The sequence below is a fragment of the Pelobates fuscus genome, chromosome 1 (assembly GCF_036172605.1).
Source record: "Pelobates fuscus isolate aPelFus1 chromosome 1, aPelFus1.pri, whole genome shotgun sequence".
In the NCBI taxonomy this organism is placed as follows: domain Eukaryota; kingdom Metazoa; phylum Chordata; class Amphibia; order Anura; family Pelobatidae; genus Pelobates; species Pelobates fuscus.
This window is the reverse complement of record NC_086317.1, coordinates 463,564,949-463,584,730: the sequence shown is the minus strand read 5'-3', so window position 1 is coordinate 463,584,730 and position 19,782 is coordinate 463,564,949. Positions and strand designations below refer to the sequence as shown.

General features: G+C 46.3%; 3 protein-coding genes across 3 annotated transcripts in view; 2 read left to right on the top strand and 1 right to left on the bottom strand.

Moving 5' to 3' along the window:
- The window catches only part of EED (embryonic ectoderm development), a 28,181-nt gene extending 17,674 nt beyond the window's left edge, over positions 1 to 10,507 (top strand). The window contains exons 9-12 of the mRNA XM_063444957.1: positions 382 to 487; positions 758 to 916; positions 1,792 to 1,865; positions 9,911 to 10,507. Of these exons, the coding sequence (XP_063301027.1) occupies positions 382 to 487; positions 758 to 916; positions 1,792 to 1,865; positions 9,911 to 10,037 (466 nt within the window). The 3' untranslated portion in view covers positions 10,038 to 10,507. The remainder of the gene's footprint in view (positions 1 to 381; positions 488 to 757; positions 917 to 1,791; positions 1,866 to 9,910) is intronic.
- Positions 1 to 19,782, top strand: part of CCDC81 (coiled-coil domain containing 81) — a 367,311-nt gene that overhangs the window by 259,934 nt on the left and 87,595 nt on the right. The window lies entirely within an intron of this gene.
- On the bottom strand, positions 14,535 to 16,074 carry MOCS3 (molybdenum cofactor synthesis 3). Its single transcript, XM_063444956.1, has one exon. It carries the CDS (start codon positions 16,063 to 16,065, stop codon positions 14,629 to 14,631), a length of 1,437 nt encoding a protein of 478 aa, XP_063301026.1. The 5' UTR covers positions 16,066 to 16,074; the 3' UTR covers positions 14,535 to 14,628.

Here is a 19,782-nt window from a genome sequence, read left to right as displayed (position 1 = left end):
TTGATATTGACTAAAATAGGAATAACTAATATTAGGTCAAAATAACCTAACTGGTAAAAGAGTGTAGTTGGATGGAGGGGTGTTTTGTTTGTTTGGTGTTTGGCCTCAGGTTTGCCATTTACATGTAATTTCTCTAGAGATCCGGGTATAGTGTATAATACAGAGTTGTCACACTTAATGGTCCTTGGAATACTTTTTGTGCTTTCTCATTGTAAACTTTTAGCAATATTCAGGAAGGACAGGACTGCTTAATTGCCCTCAGCAGGTCTCTGGACACTTTAAATTGAACATGGAAGGCACCTTGCTCTTCTGTGCTTCCCAGAGTTACCCTGCTGCAGTCAGTGCCATCTTACCACCCTTCACACCCTTTTTCTTCTACAGGCCCTTCATTTCACAGAAGATTCACTTTCCTGACTTTTCTACACGAGATATACATAGGAATTATGTTGACTGTGTGAGATGGTTAGGGGACTTAATATTGTCAAAGGTGAGTATTTGTTCATTAATGTACATATAGAATTATTTAGGCTTTTCTTTGTGACTTTTTGTTTATTAATGAAAGTATAAAATTCTTTGTAAGTTTGTTTGGAAATTATACCCAAAACTAAATTCACAGATGGGGGTTACATTTTTAACATTTTGTGCTAAAAAATGTTTCGTTGAGGTTGTAGAAAAATCCCCTACAAGGTGTTTAATGTGTATCCTAGTTCCTTTCAGTGACATTTTCGATGATCTAACTTCTTTATTTATTTTTCAGTCTTGTGAAAATGCTATAGTGTGTTGGAAACCAGGCAAAATGGAAGATGACATCGATAAAATCAAATCCAGTGAGTCCAACGTAACCATTCTGGGGAGGTTTGATTACAGCCAGTGTGACATTTGGTACATGCGGTTTTCAATGGACTTTTGGCAAAAGGTAAGAAAACAAACCATACAAGAAGATGACCTTGGTTTTAGTGCTATATCTGAAGACTTTGAGATCTCTCAGATCTTTTATCAAAGGAATGCAGTGGGATATGGAGAGTATGTTAAAGGGACACTCCGGACCCCTAAAGCACCGTTGCCTGCTGAAATGCTTTGTGTGAAGTTTGTCCTCCTTTTTTTTTTTTTTTTGTTCTCATTATACAAAAAGAGCAGATTTCAATAGAAATTGGCACTGTTATAAGTTAACCTTGTTACATTTCCCTGGCTTTCAAGCAGACAGCCAGTTAGTTCCTGATGGTTTAGCTCAGTGGAGATAGTCTTGAGGCTGTTCTTGTCTTGCAAACATCTCATTGAGTTGCATTGGGAAGTCTGTGATTGGGGAAGGAGTGGAAAGTGCTGTTTTTAGATATACCTGAAATGAAAAAAATGCATAAATAAATGCAAGCATGGTTTCATTGGGGGTATATCTACTAAACAGTGATTTTTCTACATTATTTTTATTTGGGCAATGGAGTGTCCCTTTAACCATGAATGTCTTTTATTTGTTTAAAATAAACCACTTTTTTTTTACTAGTCCATAATAGTATGGTGACATTTTTCATAATTCCAGCAAAAAAATTATAGATTACTAAATGAGCGGTAGCCCGCTACACTCGGCATTTACATTATCTTGACACAGAGGAAGATTTGTTCATTGGATTGAAAATAATTGTAATAATCGACCATATAGGTGCACAATAAATATGTTTAGTCTTATTTGTTGATTTGTGTGAACATGTTATGTTGTCTCAATAGTACTATAACCAAGAAATAGTATTTTGCATTTAATATATTCACAACTTTCTCTCTCCATTTTGTTCTTACCAGATGCTTGCCTTAGGAAATCAAGTTGGGAAGCTGTATGTTTGGGACCTGGATGTAGAAGACCCACACAAAGCAAAGTAAGCTTCACCTCTGTTTTTTTTTTTTTGTTTGTTTGTTTTAGAATTCCCATCTATTAGTTGTTGGGAACTGATTTCTGAAATGCCAAGTCCTGTCTTCGTATTTTAGCCAATGTTGATAAGTTTATGAATTGGATAGGAAAGGTCAAAACATGAATAAATTTGGTTTGTATTTGTTTGTACTGCACATGCATTGCTATCCATATCAGGAGCACCCACACCTCCCCCCTGGCTATATCCAAATTTGAAGCTCCAATGTCTCTACCGAATATACCCTAATCAGGAGCACCCACATCTCACCTGCTATACATATCAATAGCACCCATACATATTCACCCCTTGCTTTTAACATTGGAAACACCCAGACCTACACTCACCCCCTGCTAATAACATTGGAAACACCTAGACCTACACTCACCCCCTGCTAATAACATTGGAAACACCTAGACCTACACTCACCCCCTGCTAATAACATTGGAAGCACCCAGACCTACACTCACCCCCTGCTAATAACATTGGAAACACCCAGACCTACACTCACCCCCTGCTAATAACATTGGAAACACCCAGACCTACACTCACCCCCTGCTAATAACATTGGAAGCACCCAGACCTACACTCACCCTCTGCTAATAACATTGGAAGCACCCAGACCTACACTCACCCCCTGCTAATAACACTGGAAACACCTAGACCTACACTCACCCCCTGCTAATAACATTGGAAACACCTAGACCTACACTCACCCCCTGCTAATAACATTGGAAACACCTAGACCTACACTCACCCCCTGCTAATAACATTGGAAGCACCCAGACCTACACTCACTCCCTGCTAATAACATTGGAAACACCCAGACCTACACTCACTCCCTGCTAATAACATTGGAAACACCCAGACCTACACTCACCCTCTGCTAATAACACTGGAAACACCTAGACCTACACTCACCCCCTGCTAATAACATTGGAAACACCCAGACTTACTCACCCCCTGCTATTAACATTGGAAACACCTAGACCTACACTCACCCTCTGCTAATAACATTGGAAACACCTAGACCTACACTCACCCCCTGCTATTAACATTGGAAACACCCAGACCTACACTCACTCCCTGCTAATAACATTGGAAACACCTAGACCTACACTCACCCCCTGCTAATAACATTGGAAACACCTAGACCTACACTCACCCCCTGCTAATAACATTGGAAACACCCAGACCTACACTCACCCCCTGCTAATAACATTGGAAACACCCAGACCTACACTCACCCTCTGCTAATAACATTGGAAACACCTAGACCTACACTCACCCCCTGCTAATAACATTGGAAACACCTAGACCTACACTCACCCCCTGCTAATAACATTGGAAACACCTAGACCTACACTCACCCCCTGCTAATAACATTGGAAGCACCCAGACCTACACTTACCCCCTGCTAATAACATTGGAAACACCTAGACCTACACTCACCCCCTGCTAATAACATTGGAAGCACCCAGACCTACACTCACCCCCTGCTAATAACATTGGAAACACCCAGACCTACACTCACCCTCTGCTAATAACATTGGAAACACCCAGACCTACACTCACCCCCTGCTAATAACATTGGAAACACCCAGACTTACTCACCCCCTGCTATTAACATTGGAAACACCTAGACCTACACTCACCCTCTGCTAATAACATTGGAAACACCTAGACCTACACTCACCCCCTGCTATTAACATTGGAAACACCCAGACCTACACTCACTCCCTGCTAATAACATTGGAAACACCCAGACCTACACTCACCCTCTGCTAATAACACTGCAAACACCTAGACCTACACTCACCCCCTGCTAATAACATTGGAAACACCCAGACTTACTCACCCCCTGCTATTAACATTGGAAACACCTAGACCTACACTCACCCTCTGCTAATAACATTGGAAACACCTAGACCTACACTCACCCCCTGCTATTAACATTGGAAACACCCAGACCTACACTCACTCCCTGCTAATAACATTGGAAACACCCAGACCTACACTCACCCTCTGCTAATAACATTGGAAACACCCAGACCTACACTCACCCCCTGCTAATAACATTGGAAACACCCAGACCTACACTCACCCCCTGCTATTAACATTGGAAACACCCAGACCTACACTCACTCCCTGCTAATAACATTGGAAACACCCAGACCTACACTCACCCTCTGCTATTAACATTGGAAACACCCAGACCTACACTCACCCTCTGTTATTAACATTGGAAACACCCAGACCCTCACTCACCCTCTGCTATTAACATTGGAAACACCCAGACCTACACTCACCCTCTGCTATTAACATTGGAAGCACCAGACCTACACTCACCCCCTGCTATTAACATTGGAAGCACCAGACCTACACTCACCCCCTGCTATTAACATTGGAAGCACCCAGACCTACACTCACCCCCTGCTATTAACATTGGAAACACCCAGACCTACACTCACCCTCTGCTATTAACATTGTAAACACCCAGACCTACACTCACCCCCTGCTAATAACATTGGAAACACCCAGACCTACACTCACCCCCTGCTAATAACATTGGAAGCACCCAGACCTACACTCACCCCCTGCTAATAACATTGGAAGCACCCAGACCTACACTCACCCTCTGCTAATAACATTGGAAACACCCAGACCTACACTCACCCCCTGCTAATAACATTGGAAACACCCAGACCTACACTCACAACCTGCTATTAACATTGGAAACACCTAGACCTACACTCACCCCCTGCTATTAACATGGGAAGCACCAGACCTACACTCACCCCCTGCTAATAACATTGGAAGCACCCAGACCTACACTCACCCCCTGCTATTAACATTGGAAACACCCAGACCTACACTCACCCTCTGCTAATAACATTGGAAGCACCCAGACCTACACTCACCCCCTGCTATTAACATTGGAAACACCCAGACCTACACTCACCCCCTGCTATTAACATTGGAAGCACCAGACCTACACTCACCCCCTGCTAATAACATTGGAAGCACCCAGACCTACACTCACCCTCTGCTAATAACATTGGAAGCACCCAGACCTACACTCACCCCCTGCTATTAACATTGGAAGCACCAGACCTACACTCACCCCCTGCTAATAACATTGGAAACACCCAGACCTACACTCACCCCCTGCTAATAACATTGGAAACACCCAGACCTACACTCACCCCCTGCTAATAACATTGGAAGCACCAGACCTACACTCACCCCCTGCTAATAACATTGGAAACACCCAGACCTACACTCACCCTCTGCTAATAACATTGGAAGCACCCAGACCTACACTCACCCTCTGCTAATAACATTGGAAGCACCCAGACCTACACTCACCCCCTGCTAATAACATTGGAAACACCCAGACCTACACTCACCCTCTGCTAATAACATTGGAAACACCCAGACCTACACTCACCCCCTGCTAATAACATTGGAAGCACCCAGACCTACACTCACCCCCTGCTAATAACATTGGAAACACCCAGACCTACACTCACCCCCTGCTAATAACATTGGAAACACCCAGACCTACACTCACCCCCTGCTAATAACATTGGAAGCACCCAGACCTACACTCACCCTCTGCTAATAACATTGGAAACACCCAGACCTACACTCACCCCCTGCTAATAACATTGGAAGCACCCAGACCTACACTCACCCCCTGCTAATAACATTGGAAACACCCAGACCTACACTCACCCCCTGCTAATAACATTGGAAGCACCCAGACCTACACTCACCCCCTGCTAATAACATTGGAAGCACCAGACCTACACTCACCCCCTGCTAATAACATTGGAAACACCTAGACCTACACTCACCCCCTGCTAATAACATTGGAAGCACCCAGACCTACACTCACCCTCTGCTAATAACATTGGAAGCACCCAGACCTACACTCACCCCCTGCTAATAACATTGGAAGCACCCAGACCTACACTCACCCTCTGCTAATAACATTGGAAACACCCAGACTTACTCACCCCCTGCTAATAACATTGGAAACACCCAGACCTACACTCACCCCCTGCTAATAACATTGGAAACACCCAGACCTACACTCACCCCCTGCTAATAACATTGGAAACACCCAGACCTACACTCACCCCCTGCTAATAACATTGGAAACACCAGACCTACACTCACCCCCTGCTAATAACATTGGAAACACCCAGACCTACACTCACCCCCTGCTAATAACATTGGAAGCACCCAGACCTACACTCACCCCCTGCTAATAACATTGGAAACACCCAGACCTACACTCACCCCCTGCTAATAACATTGGAAACACCCAGACCTACACTCACCCCCTGCTAATAACATTGGAAACACCCAGACCTACACTCACCCCCTGCTAATAACATTGGAAACACCCAGACCTACACTCACCCCCTGCTAATAACATTGGAAGCACCCAGACCTACACTCACCCCCTGCTAATAACATTGGAAACACCCAGACCTACACTCACCCCCTGCTAATAACATTGGAAACACCCAGACCTACACTCACCCCCTGCTAATAACATTGGAAACACCCAGACCTACACTCACCATCTGCTAATAACATTGGAAACACCCAGACCTACACTCACCCCCTGCTAATAACATTGGAAACACCCAGACTTACTCACCCCCTGCTATTAACATTGGAAACACCCAGACCTACACTCACCCTCTGCTAATAACATTGGAAACACCTAGACCTACACTCACCCCCTGCTAATAACATTGGAAGCACCCAGACCTACACTCACCCTCTGCTAATAACATTGGAAGCACCCAGACCTACACTCACCCCCTGCTAATAACATTGGAAACACCTAGACCTACACTCACCCCCTGCTAATAACATTGGAAGCACCCAGACCTACACTCACCCTCTGCTAATAACATTGGAAACACCCAGACCTACACTCACCCTCTGCTATTAACATTGGAAACACCCAGACCTACACTCACCCCCTGCTAATAACATTGGAAGCACCCAGACCTACACTCACCCCCTGCTAATAACATTGGAAGCACCCAGACCTACACTCACCCCCTGCTAATAACATTGGAAACACCCAGACCTACACTCACCCCCTGCTAATAACATTGGAAGCACCCAGACCTACACTCACCCCCTACTAATAACATTGGAAACACCCAGACCTACACTCACCCCCTGCTAATAACATTGGAAGCACCCAGACCTACACTCACCCTCTGCTAATAACATTGGAAGCACCCAGACCTACACTCACCCCCTGCTAATAACATTGGAAGCACCCAGACCTACACTCACCCTCTGCTAATAACATTGGAAGCACCCAGACCTACACTCACCCCCTGCTAATAACATTGGAAGCACCCAGACCTACACTCACCCCCTGCTAATAACATTGGAAGCACCCAGACCTACACTCACCCCCTGCTAATAACATTGGAAACACCCAGACCTACACTCACCCCCTGCTAATAACATTGGAAACACCCAGACCTACACTCACCCCCTGCTAATAACATTGGAAACACCCAGACCTACACTCACCCCCTGCTAATAACATTGGAAACACCCAGACCTACACTCACCCCCTGCTAATAACATTGGAAGCACCCAGACCTACACTCACCCCCTGCTAATAACATTGGAAACACCCAGACCTACACTCACCCCCTGCTAATAACATTGGAAGCACCCAGACCTACACTCACCCTCTGCTAATAACATTGGAAACACCTAGACCTACACTCACCCCCTGCTAATAACATTGGAAACACCCAGACTTACACTCACCCCCTGCTAATAACATTGGAAGCACCCAGACCTACACTCACCCCCTGCTAATAACATTGGAAACACCCAGACCTACACTCACCCCCTGCTAATAACATTGGAAACACCCAGACCTACACTCACCCCCTTCTAATAACATTGGAAACACCTAGACCTACACTCACCCCCTGCTAATAACATTGGAAGCACCCAGACCTACACTCACCCCCTGCTAATAACATTGGAAACACGCAGACCTACACTCACCCCTGCTATTAACATTGGAAACACCCAGACCTACACTCACCCCCTGCTAATAACATTGGAAACACCCAGACCTACACTCACCCCCTGCTAATAACATTGGAAACACCCAGACCTACACTCACCCCCTGCTAATAACATTGGAAACACCCAGACCTACACTCACCCCCTGCTAATAACATTGGAAACACCCAGACCTACACTCACCCCCTGCTAATAACATTGGAAACACCAGACCTACACTCACCCCCTGCTAATAACATTGGAAGCACCCAGACCTACACTCACCCCCTGCTAATAACATTGGAAACACCCAGACCTACACTCACCCCCTGCTAATAACATTGGAAGCACCCAGACCTACACTCACCCCCTGCTAATAACATTGGAAACACCAGACCTACACTCACCCTCTGCTATTAACATTGGAAACACCCAGACCTACACTCACCGCCTGCTAATAACATTGGAAGCACCCAGACCTACACTCACCCCCTGCTAATAACATTGGAAACACGCAGACCTACACTCACCCCCTGCTAATAACATTGGAAACACGCAGACCTACACTCACCCCCTGCTAATAACATTGGAAGCACCCAGACCTACACTCACCCCCTGCTAATAACATTGGAAACACCCAGACCTACACTCACCCTCTGCTAATAACATTGGAAACACCCAGACCTACACTCACCCCCTGCTAATAACATTGGAAGCACCCAGACCTACACTCACCCCCTGCTATTAACATTGGAAACACCCAGACCTACACTCACCCTCTGCTATTAACATTGGAAACACCTAGACCTACACTCACCCCCTGCTAATAACATTGGAAGCACCCAGACCTACACTCACCCTCTGCTAATAACATTGGAAACACCCAGACCTACACTCACTCCCTGCTAATAACATTGGAAACACCCAGACCTACACTCACCCTCTGCTATTAACATTGGAAACACCCAGACCTACACTCACCCCCTGCTATTAACATTGGAAACACCCAGACCCTCACTCACCCCCTGCTAATAACATTGGAAGCACCCAGACCTACACTCACCCCCTGCTAATAACATTGGAAGCACCCAGACCTACACTCACCCCCTGCTAATAACATTGGAAACACCCAGACCTACACTCACCCCCTGCTAATAACATTGGAAACACCCAGACCTACACTCACCCCCTGCTAATAACATTGGAAACACCCATACCTACACTCACCCTCTGCTAATAACACTGCAAACACCTAGACCTACACTCACCCCCTGCTAATAACATTGGAAACACCCAGACTTACTCACCCCCTGCTATTAACATTGGAAACACCTAGACCTACACTCACCCTCTGCTAATAACATTGGAAACACCTAGACCTACACTCACCCCCTGCTATTAACATTGGAAACACCCAGACCTATACTCACCCCCTGCTAATAACATTGGAAACACCCAGACCTACACTCACCCCCTGCTAATAACATTGGAAGCACCCAGACCTACACTCACCCCCTGCTAATAACATTGGAAGCACCCAGACCTACACTCACCCCCTGCTAATAACATTGGAAACACCCAGACCTACACTCACCCCCTGCTAATAACATTGGAAACACCCATACCTACACTCACCCCCTGCTAATAACATTGGAAGCACCAAGATCTCTCACCCTGTCATGAACAAAAGGGGCCACACACAAATCTGATCTAAATACATTAAATGAATTCAGAATCCATGTGCTATCTACGTTTCATGAAGTCCTATAGCAGCTTGTAGCATCCATGTTTCTATTCATGTCTGACATGTAGACAAAGTGGAAATAGCTGTCTAGGTCGGAGGTTGTTTTCAGATGCATTGTTCCATGTCTATTATTAAGTGTCTTTATTAGGTGCACATTTCTTTTTGTTGACCTCCCTTAATGTGTCATTGTGTGTATTTCCAGATGTACAACTCTCACATACCAGAAATGTGTATCTGCAATCCGTCAAACCAGCTTTAGCAGAGACAGCAGTATTCTCATAGCCGTATGTGATGATGCTACCATTTGGCGTTGGGATAGACTCCGGTAAACAATCTTTCCGTCATGAAATCTCCCAGAGAACCATTTCTGTATGACATACCCTTCAAATTTCTGACTTGCGTTTGTAGTAGGCGTACCAGCCTGTAGCTGAGTATAGTGAGCTTGTATTTTTTTTCCCCTGTATTGTGTTCTATCTACAATTCAGCTGCTTTTAATAAAAATTTATTTTTGTACAGTTTTCTGTAATGTCTGTTTTTATGAATTTTAATGTATTTGGTGTCTAATGTATGTGGTTTGTATGATTGCTTAAAACCGGCATGTTGAACGCCGGGAGTGTGATCTGAAACTGTAAATATCTTATTTGTAGCCTTTTCAAGTAGCTATTAATTTAAATTGAAACTGTACTGTATAGAATTTGTACGGTAACATTCCAGAACAATCACAGACTACCCATAACAGGCTGACATGAAATTATACCAGCAGAATTATGAGAACCATTAAAATACTTGTGAAAACAAACTGTTGTGCTTTGACTCTTTTATGATACTGTCTTTTAAATTAAAGAGTGAGCTGAGTGTGGTCTGTTAAGATTAAATGTATGTATATAAAAATAAAATGCATTTGCATTTCTTGAACAAGCCTTTTTAATTTTGCTTGTGTTACTATAGTGGTACATTACCTACCCCAGGACTTGAGAAATCTGAGGTATCAGGTCGCCATGGTGAACAGGAACTTGGTCCTATTTCCTTGGTGTTGGTCAGTTCTTCAGCGGCTGGCTGAGGGAGAATGCTGGCTGGCAGCGAGGGAGCTGCAATCTTCCTGGTCCTCTTACTTTGCTCCCTCCCTTACAACGCTGTTTAGTAATGACATTATATCCTGACTTCACAGAAGGGCAAGGGAGCGGAGCAAGTAGAGCTGGCCTAGGGAAAGGATCCACTCCAGATCACCCAAAGTTGGGCAGGTTGGGTGAACGTTAATTAAAAAACAAAATTGTGAGTGTGTGTTTAGATGAACGCCCCCCTCTTCGATTGCATGGTAAGGTATTTTTACCCATATCTTTTACCTCTCCTTAGCTGGCCCTGTCTCCATAGCAGATGATTTGTTTTATCTCTGCCAATCCACTGCTTTCCCACAGGAAAGCATTGGGAAGCTATTGCGTATAAGCGGCAAAACTCTGCACTGTGCCAATGAGCCTCTCCTTATAGAGATGATTTGAATCAATGCATCTCTATGGAGAACATTCAGCGCCTTCATGCAGAGCATGGAGATGTTGAACATAGGTGCTGCTCGTTGCAAAAACCTAAAGCATATTAATAAGGCTAAAATCTATCAAATACATTAGAGCTATATTGGTGCTTGGAGTGTCCCTTTAAGACCTACTTTTTTGAAAGTTTCGTTCTACTTTGAAAGTTAGGTAAATGTTAACCCATATTCCATTTGAACACTCCTGTCGTGCAGCTTCCAGCATTAGTAACTCCCTGTCCCTGTGTCTGCTTGTAAGTATTTGCATTTAAAGGGTCACAGCTTTGCATAATTGTAAAGGTGATGGCACATAGTGCCCTCAACCTACTCTAAGCACAGAGTAAATTAAAACTGTAGTCATTTGTATAAATAAATTTGCACCGAGTTAATATTAGCTAGCTCGGAACGCTTATTCCAGGCCATCTAATAATGCACCAATGACTGTTAACCTGCAGTAGCAGAAGGGTTAAACTTTGTATGTGCAGCATTTCATAGCAAAGCACTGAAAATACGGACTTCAAATCAGCAAAGTGGTTGTGGTTTGGAGTATCCCTTTAAATATTTGCTTTATTGTGGAGAAGTGATAACATGTCAATGTTTCAGTCTTTTACTGGACTTTTTTTAACCTTGATAAAAGTACTGAAATAGTGACCTGTTATATACCGCTACTGCACAATAAAGCAGATATTTAAAGGGCAGCGGTCACCTCAGAAATGTTAAATCTAATTATTTTATCAAGTTTGGAAAGGGAATAGACTTTATATTGAAGTATGTGCCAAAAAAATTCCCCCAAACACCCCTGCCTTTAATATGACAGGATCCTTCAGCCATATATACATGCATCTTGGGTCAGACCATGTTTGAAAGCCGATAGGCTCTATGGCAGTGATGGCGAACCTATGGCACGCGTGCCACACCGTGCCCTCTCTGTGGGCACGCGGCCACAGGTCCGCCATCACTGCAGAGTAGGCACCTGCCTGCCCGAAACGGCAGGCGCCTACTCTGCTTCCGTGTCGGGAGGCAGGGGAGGGATCTGTGATGCTGATCCCCTGTCCTCCCGCGCGATGCTGTGTGGAGCGTTGCCGAGCGTTACCATGGCAACGCTCCACACAGCATCGCGCGGGAGGACAGGGGATCAGCATCACAGATCCCTCCCCCTGCCTCACGACACGGAAGCACTGCCTGCCACCACCGGACCACCAGGGATGACGGTACCACCACCGGACCACCAGGGATGGCTGTGTCCCCCCCCCCCCCACTTCATTAAAGGTAAGAAGGAGGGAGGGGGGGATACTGACACACAGCACCCCTACCCCCCCAGCACCACCCCTACCCCCCCCCCAGCACCACCCCTACCCCCCAGCAGCACCCTACCCCCCCAGAAGTACCCTTACCCCCCCAGCACCACCCCTATCTCCCCAGCAGCACCCTACCCCCCCCAGCACCCCTACCCCCCCAGAAGTACCCTTACCCCCCCAGCACCACCCCTACCCCCCCACCCCCCCCAGCAGCACCCTACCCCCCCAACAGCACCCTACCCCCCCAACAGCACCCTACCCCCCAGCAGCACCCCACCCCCCCCAGCAGCACCCCACCCCCCCCAGCAGCACCCCACCCCCCCCAGCAGCACCCCACCCCCCCCAGCAGCACCCACCCCCCCCAGCAGCACCCTACCCCCCCAGCAGCACCCTACCCCCCAGCAGCACCCTACCCCCCCAGCAGCACCCCTACCACCCCCAGCAGTACCCCTACCCCCCAGCAGCAGTACCCCTACCCCCCAGCAGCAGTACCCCTACCCCCCAGCAGCAGTACCCCTACCCCCCTCAGCAGTTCCCCTACCCCCCTCAGCAGTACCCCTACCACCCCCAGCAGTACCCCTACCACCCCCAGCCCCAGCAGTACCCCTACCACCCCATGCAGTACCCCTACCACCCCATGCAGTACCCCTACCACCACCAGCAGTACTCCTACCCCCCCACAGCACCCGTCTCACACACACAGCACCCCCCCCACACACACACACAGCACCCCCCCCACACACACACAGCACCCCCCCACACACACAGCACCCCCCCACACACAGCACCCCTCATACACACACAGCACCCCTTATACACACGCTCCCCCCACACACACGCGCTCCCCCCACACACACGCGCTCCCCCCACACACGCGCTCCCCACACACACGCGCTCCCCCCACACACGCGCTCCCCCCACACACGCACGCGCTCCCCCCACACACGCACGCTCTCCCCCCACACACGCGCTCCCCCCACACACGCACGCGCTCCCCCACACACGCACGCTCTCCCCCCACACACGCACGCTCTCCCCCCACACACGCACGCGCTCCCCCCCCACACACACGCGCTCCCCCCCACACGCGCGCTCCCCCCCCACACGCGCGCTCCCCCCCCACACGCGCGCTCCCCCCCACACACGCGCTCCCCCCCCACACGCGCTCCCCCCCACACGCACGCCCCCCCCCCACACGCACGCCCCCCCCCCACACGCCCCCCCCCACACGCACGCCCCCCCCCCACACGCACGCCCCACACACGCACGCCCCCCCCCCACACGCACGCCCCCCCCCCACACACGCCCCCCCACCGCACACACGCACGCCCCCCCACCGCACACACGCACGCCCCCCACCACCGCACACACGCACGCCCCCCCACCACCGCACACGCCCCCCCCCCCCCACGCCCCCCCCCCCCCCCCCCACACGCCCCCCCCCCACACACGCCCCCCCCCCCACACACGCCCCCCCCCCCACACACGCCCCCCCCCCCCCCCCCCCCCCCCCCACACACGCCCCCCCCCCCACACACGCCCCCCCCCCCCCCCCCCACACACACGCAATTGCCGTGTTGGCACTTTAAGGAAAAAAAAGTTGGCATGTATTGCGGTTTGGGCACTCGGGCTCAAAAAGGTTCGCCATCACTGCTCTATGGTCTTTCCTGCTTCATTCCCTGCACAGAGCAATGACATTATGAGATCCACAGAAAAATAAAAACATGGTCTGACCCAAGGGGTATAGCCTGAAAGATCATGTAATATACTAAAGGTATACTTCATTTAACAAAAATCTATTTTGTTTCAAAACTTTATGAAAGGATTATAATATGAAATAGTTTTAAGGTATCTGTTCTTTCAACTCACATAAGACCTATATAAAAGAGAGTAAGAAAATATATAAAATTTCATTTACATGAAATGTAAAAACAAATTTCACTTGATTATATGAATAAGGTTTACTAAACAAATGAAAAAAATATATATAGTAAACAAGTTTTTCCTGTAAATACAATCGAATTTCTCAGAATCTTCTATTTTGGACATTCTGATTTTAATCTGCTACGATTTGGAGTTTACCTTAAACACTTGCAATGTTTAGTACTCTGGGAAAGTGGGATCAATTATTTTAGACCAAGCTATTAAGCCACCTTGCACATCTTTTGCAATAAGCAGATCGACTTCCTTTTGAGATAATTTCTGAAGTATTTTTACAGCTTTTTGAGAGTCATTTCCATTTTTGCAAATCATGACCACCATACTTTTTTCATTCTCGTTTTCTTTATGCTTCAGTTTAGCCATGTTGTCCTTCACAATGTTTATCCACTGATCGTTACACTCTTCCATTCGACTCAGAGGTATATGGACAGAATGTGGCAAGCGGCAGATGTCCACTTCTACCTGGGGCCGAACATCAACTAGAATATGTGGATGTCCATTATCAAGAATGTTCTTGTAGTCCTGGACAGATAATCGTTCTTCTCTGGAGAGCAGATTTAACATTCTGCATCTATCTGAAGCGGATGAGCCGCAGAACGTCTCATAGTCTTTAAGAATAACATATTCTGAATTATCACTGCACACCACACAATCCGGTTTCTTAGAGCGAATTTTGATGTTGCGGAATCGACCATCCAAAGCATTGTACATCAGCAACACTCCGCTATACGATGACGGTATTCCAGATGCTATCTTGAGAACCTCCAGGGCTTGCAGGCTTCCTATTATTCCAGGAACAATACCAAGTACTCCACCATCAGCACAGTTTGTGATGGTCTCTGGTGGAGGTGGGTTAGGAAAAAGACATCTATAACATGGCCCACCTTGATAGTTATAGACAGTAAGTTGACCATCCCACCTTAGGGCACTGGCTGATACAAGGGGTTTCCCAGCAGCAACACAAGCATCATTGACCAAGTATCTAGTAGGGACATTATCAGAGCAATCTGCAACTATGTCATACAGTTGAATAAGTTCCAAAGCGGTTTCAGGGTTAAGCATCATGTGATAAGGGACATACTCCACAGTGGAGTTCAGCTTCTGCAGGGATTTCACCACGGATAGAGATTTGGACATGCCTTGCCTGTTCTCAGCATGCAATACCTGCCTGTGAAGGTTGCTCATTTCCACCACATCATAATCTAGGAGCCCCAGGCGCCCTACTCCAGCAGCTGCTAAATATTGGGCCAGAGGGCACCCTAAACCCCCACAACCTACCACCAGGACAGAGGTGTTTCCAAGACTGAGCTGGCCTTTAACTCCAAACTCCGGCAGGACCAGCTGTCTGCTGAATCTCAGGATGTCTGCATTGGAGAGCTCAGCCTTTGACAGCCCAGGTAGCCTCTCTATGGCACTGGGTGATGCTGGATGTGGACACCTGGCCCTTTGAAGTGCCCCAAGTTTCTCTCTGAGGGATACAATCTCTTCATCCTTCCTCTTGATCTCGTCCTGCAAGCTCTGTGGGTCCGCAGACTCCATGATCCCTAGGAATGACTGCTCAGGGACACACGCTTCCTGCACTTCCGCATTGCTCATGGCAACCACGTGGGAGAGACTCTACGAACTGGAACTGGATTAACCAACAGCGCCATCTGCCTCCTGAAGCTGGTACTGCTTATCCATTTTACTTCACAATACCTTCAGGGTAGATATATTGCATTTTTATTTTCTCAATATGAACATTAGATGACTGAATAAAAAAAAAAAAGAAAAATATATATATATATATATATATATCCAACATATGGTCAACTAATAATAATAATATTGTAAATATGCAGCATAACCACTGCAGCTGCAATAAATCAATGTGAGCCGTTACACATTTTTTCATCAAACCTTTGGAGTGGCATTATCATTACACATTGGCATTATCAAGTGCAGTCATATGCGCAGGTTAGCTGGGGACTGGTTAGTCCATTGCCATTCAGGTTGGACGGATTAATTATTAAAGGGTTACTCCAAGCACTGTGCCCAGTTCACTGATTTGAAGTTGTTATGGTGCCCGGAGTCTGTATGTGCAACATTTTTTACAATGAAACACTGCGCATACTGAATTTAACTTATTTGCTGCCAGAGGTGCAACTCCACCACCTTGACCCATCTTTGACCAGCCTGAAATAAGAGTTTTGTGATGGCTAATGTTAATTTGCATCAGAGATTGGCATTTATTGGCTGAGGGAGGTCAGCTGAAGCTCTTAGCCAATGAATGGCCAGCAGGATTGATATCTTGCTGCTGCAGGTCTCGGGGACCCTCGGTGCCTGACGGGTAACCAGGCGAGAGGGCAACCTATTGCAAAACAGTTTGCCCCTATACCGGGACACAGAGTGTGGGTACTCCTGGCAGACTTTAGAGGTTGTAATGCCTGGAGTAAAATTTTAATTGTTACTAAAGTGTTGTTTTCATATTATCTGAGCAGCTGAATTTGGCAAGTAACAGTCATTATAATTATTATTTAATATTTTAGATAAACGTTAAAAATGTTTTAATATCATTAAAAATATTAAAATTGGGGGTGGGGGGGCGGAGCCTGACTGGCTTCCTGAGTAGACGCACGATTGCTGAGCTCCTGCAGCCAAAAAAATCGCCCAAAGGCGATGTTAAAGGCTCACATCTACATGAGCTTGCCATACCTGAGATTAGAGAGCCTCACTGAATCTCCTGATACCTCTCGATTGAGAATCGGTGCACAGATACCCGAGATGTTCAACCGCGCCCTGCAGGCACTGGATCTGGGGAGAGACGGACGCTTTCCCCGTCCTCTCGCTGGCGGCCCGGGAGACACGACACCCCCCCCCCGGACCGGTGGGGGTTATCCCTGTCCAACCATGGGAGAAAGCCCGGCCATACTGCTGCAGGCAGCCCGCAACAACTGGGCAATCTACAATGGCGGACGCCACGTGGAAAACAAGCCACGGCACAGAGGAGCCTGATATCTTGAAGCGGCTAGAGCACACCTTTGCAGCCTTTTGGGAAAAAACTAGCTGACAAACTGGAACGGAAACAGCCCTGCAAGCTGAAAGTCGCCTTGCCCGACGTACCATCACCCAGCTCCCGCCATCGACAAGCTATCCCCAAGCGGAAAAGTGTTGGAAAATGGCGCCGGAGACGACGACGCTCCCAGCCTGCTCGCAACCCTGCTCGCACTCACAGAGCAAAAGGCGGGAACCCTTCTGAGAGACCGCCGCGACATCGGTGGGGATACAACAGAAGGCACATCACCAAGAAGGCACCAGGTGGAACCCCTCCACCGACAGCTCCCACCTGCCGATCCACTGTGAGCCGGGTAAGCCTGCGGCAAGCAACATGGCTGCAGGATACTGTACACCCACAGGCAGGCATCGGGTAAAGTGTCTAAACTGTACAAACTCTATGGCCACCCACGATAACTATGGACTATGGCATACACTCACACAAAAACTAATGCTATCCTGTCGTTCATTACTTGTTATTTATTAGGGTATATGAGCACATCATCTCTCAAATGACAACCAAAGTACCCACAATTGCACACTACCTATCTCCTAGTACTACTAATACTGCTTAACATGCTTAAAAATACAGCCTTACCAACATATATGTTCTACTTGTGCCTATTATGCTCTAGCTCATATATTAACGCACCGGCAGAATGCATAGAGACCTATGGCCTGGGACTTAATCCGGTGTAACTTCAACGTGTCATATAGAGTGCTAATCATTATTTTATGCAGGTCACGTCTATTACCTCTCTTCTTTGTAAAACGTTAAATGCTATAAATTAACGAGACCTGCAGCAAACGTGGTATAACAACTTGTCTATCTTTATAATTTTAAAAAAATTGTGCCGAGACCAAACTGTCATACAAATGTACAACCGTGTCAAAATATGCTTGCATGTGCTGTCGTGGCAGTGTAAGATGCATTGTTATTACTTGCACAATGAAAAATAAAGAATTGAAAAAAATATATATATTACATTTTTTTTTAATATTTTAATATTTTTATTAATATATTGATATATATTTTACTTATGTATTCTATATTTTTTTTTTTTACTTTTGATATGTTGAAAAAATTTATTTTAAAGGTTTATCCAAAAATATGAAATCATTTGGAAAGTTTATCCAAAGCTTATCCAACAAAATTAAATCAAGGCCTATATTATATTCAGTTGTTAAATCTATTTGATGTCTGGCATCAGTATGCAGGTATACTGTCAGCGGATGATATTTGCACCCAAAGCCTTACTGTGAGAAGCACCAGATTCAATGTTTCTCATAGAGATGCACTGATATGGCTGCGTATGTTCCATGTTTTCTCAATGTTTTTTTTTTTACGAGAAGCATCTGATTGGACAAAAATCATCAGGATCTCGACATTTTCTCTAGCATTTACATACGTATGCATGCATCACATGCTTAAAGGAACACTACAGGGTCAGGAACACAAACATGTATTCTTGACCCTATAGTATTAAAACCACCATTTAGGTGGCTTGCAAAGTTAATGGCAATTTGGTGGCACTTCAGAGACGTCTAATACTTAAAGGGACATTCCATTGCCCAAATACAAAAAAAATAAAAAATCACTGTTTAGTAGAACTGCATTTAGTTATGCATTTTTTCATTTGGGGATAAATCTAAAAGCCGTTGGCAAAACCTGCATTTTTCTTGTCTGCTGCCTTTGCAAGCCCTCCCTTTCTAACCCCTCCCAGACTTTCTGTGTCTGTCCAATCACAGACTTCTCAATGCAGCTCAATGAGAAGTCTTTGCAAGGCAGGTGCTCTGGGCAATTGCTGCTTCTTGAGTTTATCTCCACTGAGCTAATCAAACCAGGAAGTAACTGGTCCTGTCGTCGGTTTGAAAGGCAAGGGGGTGTTACCAGGTTAATTTATAAAAAGGTCAATTTATTTTGAAATTTGCACTTTTTGCAAAATGAAGGAAAACAAAAAATACACACTCTTCACTCTTTTCAGCAAGATAAAGTGTTTTAGGGGTCTGGAGGGTCCCTTTAACAGAAAGGCTGCTGACATCATCAAAAAACACAAAGGAACACATCTACTCATACAATAAAAAGGAGACAAAACCATGAACCCAGCTCTTATTTCACTTTGTTTGATGCACATATCAGTAGTAATAATGTAAATAGTATTTGACAGTAAATGAGCAGTGGTTTAGTAAATTGATGAGGTAATATTAGGGATTATTTGCTGTTTTGCCCTATTCTTAGGTGACCCAGGAATAATACATCTTATCACGTGATGCGTCAAA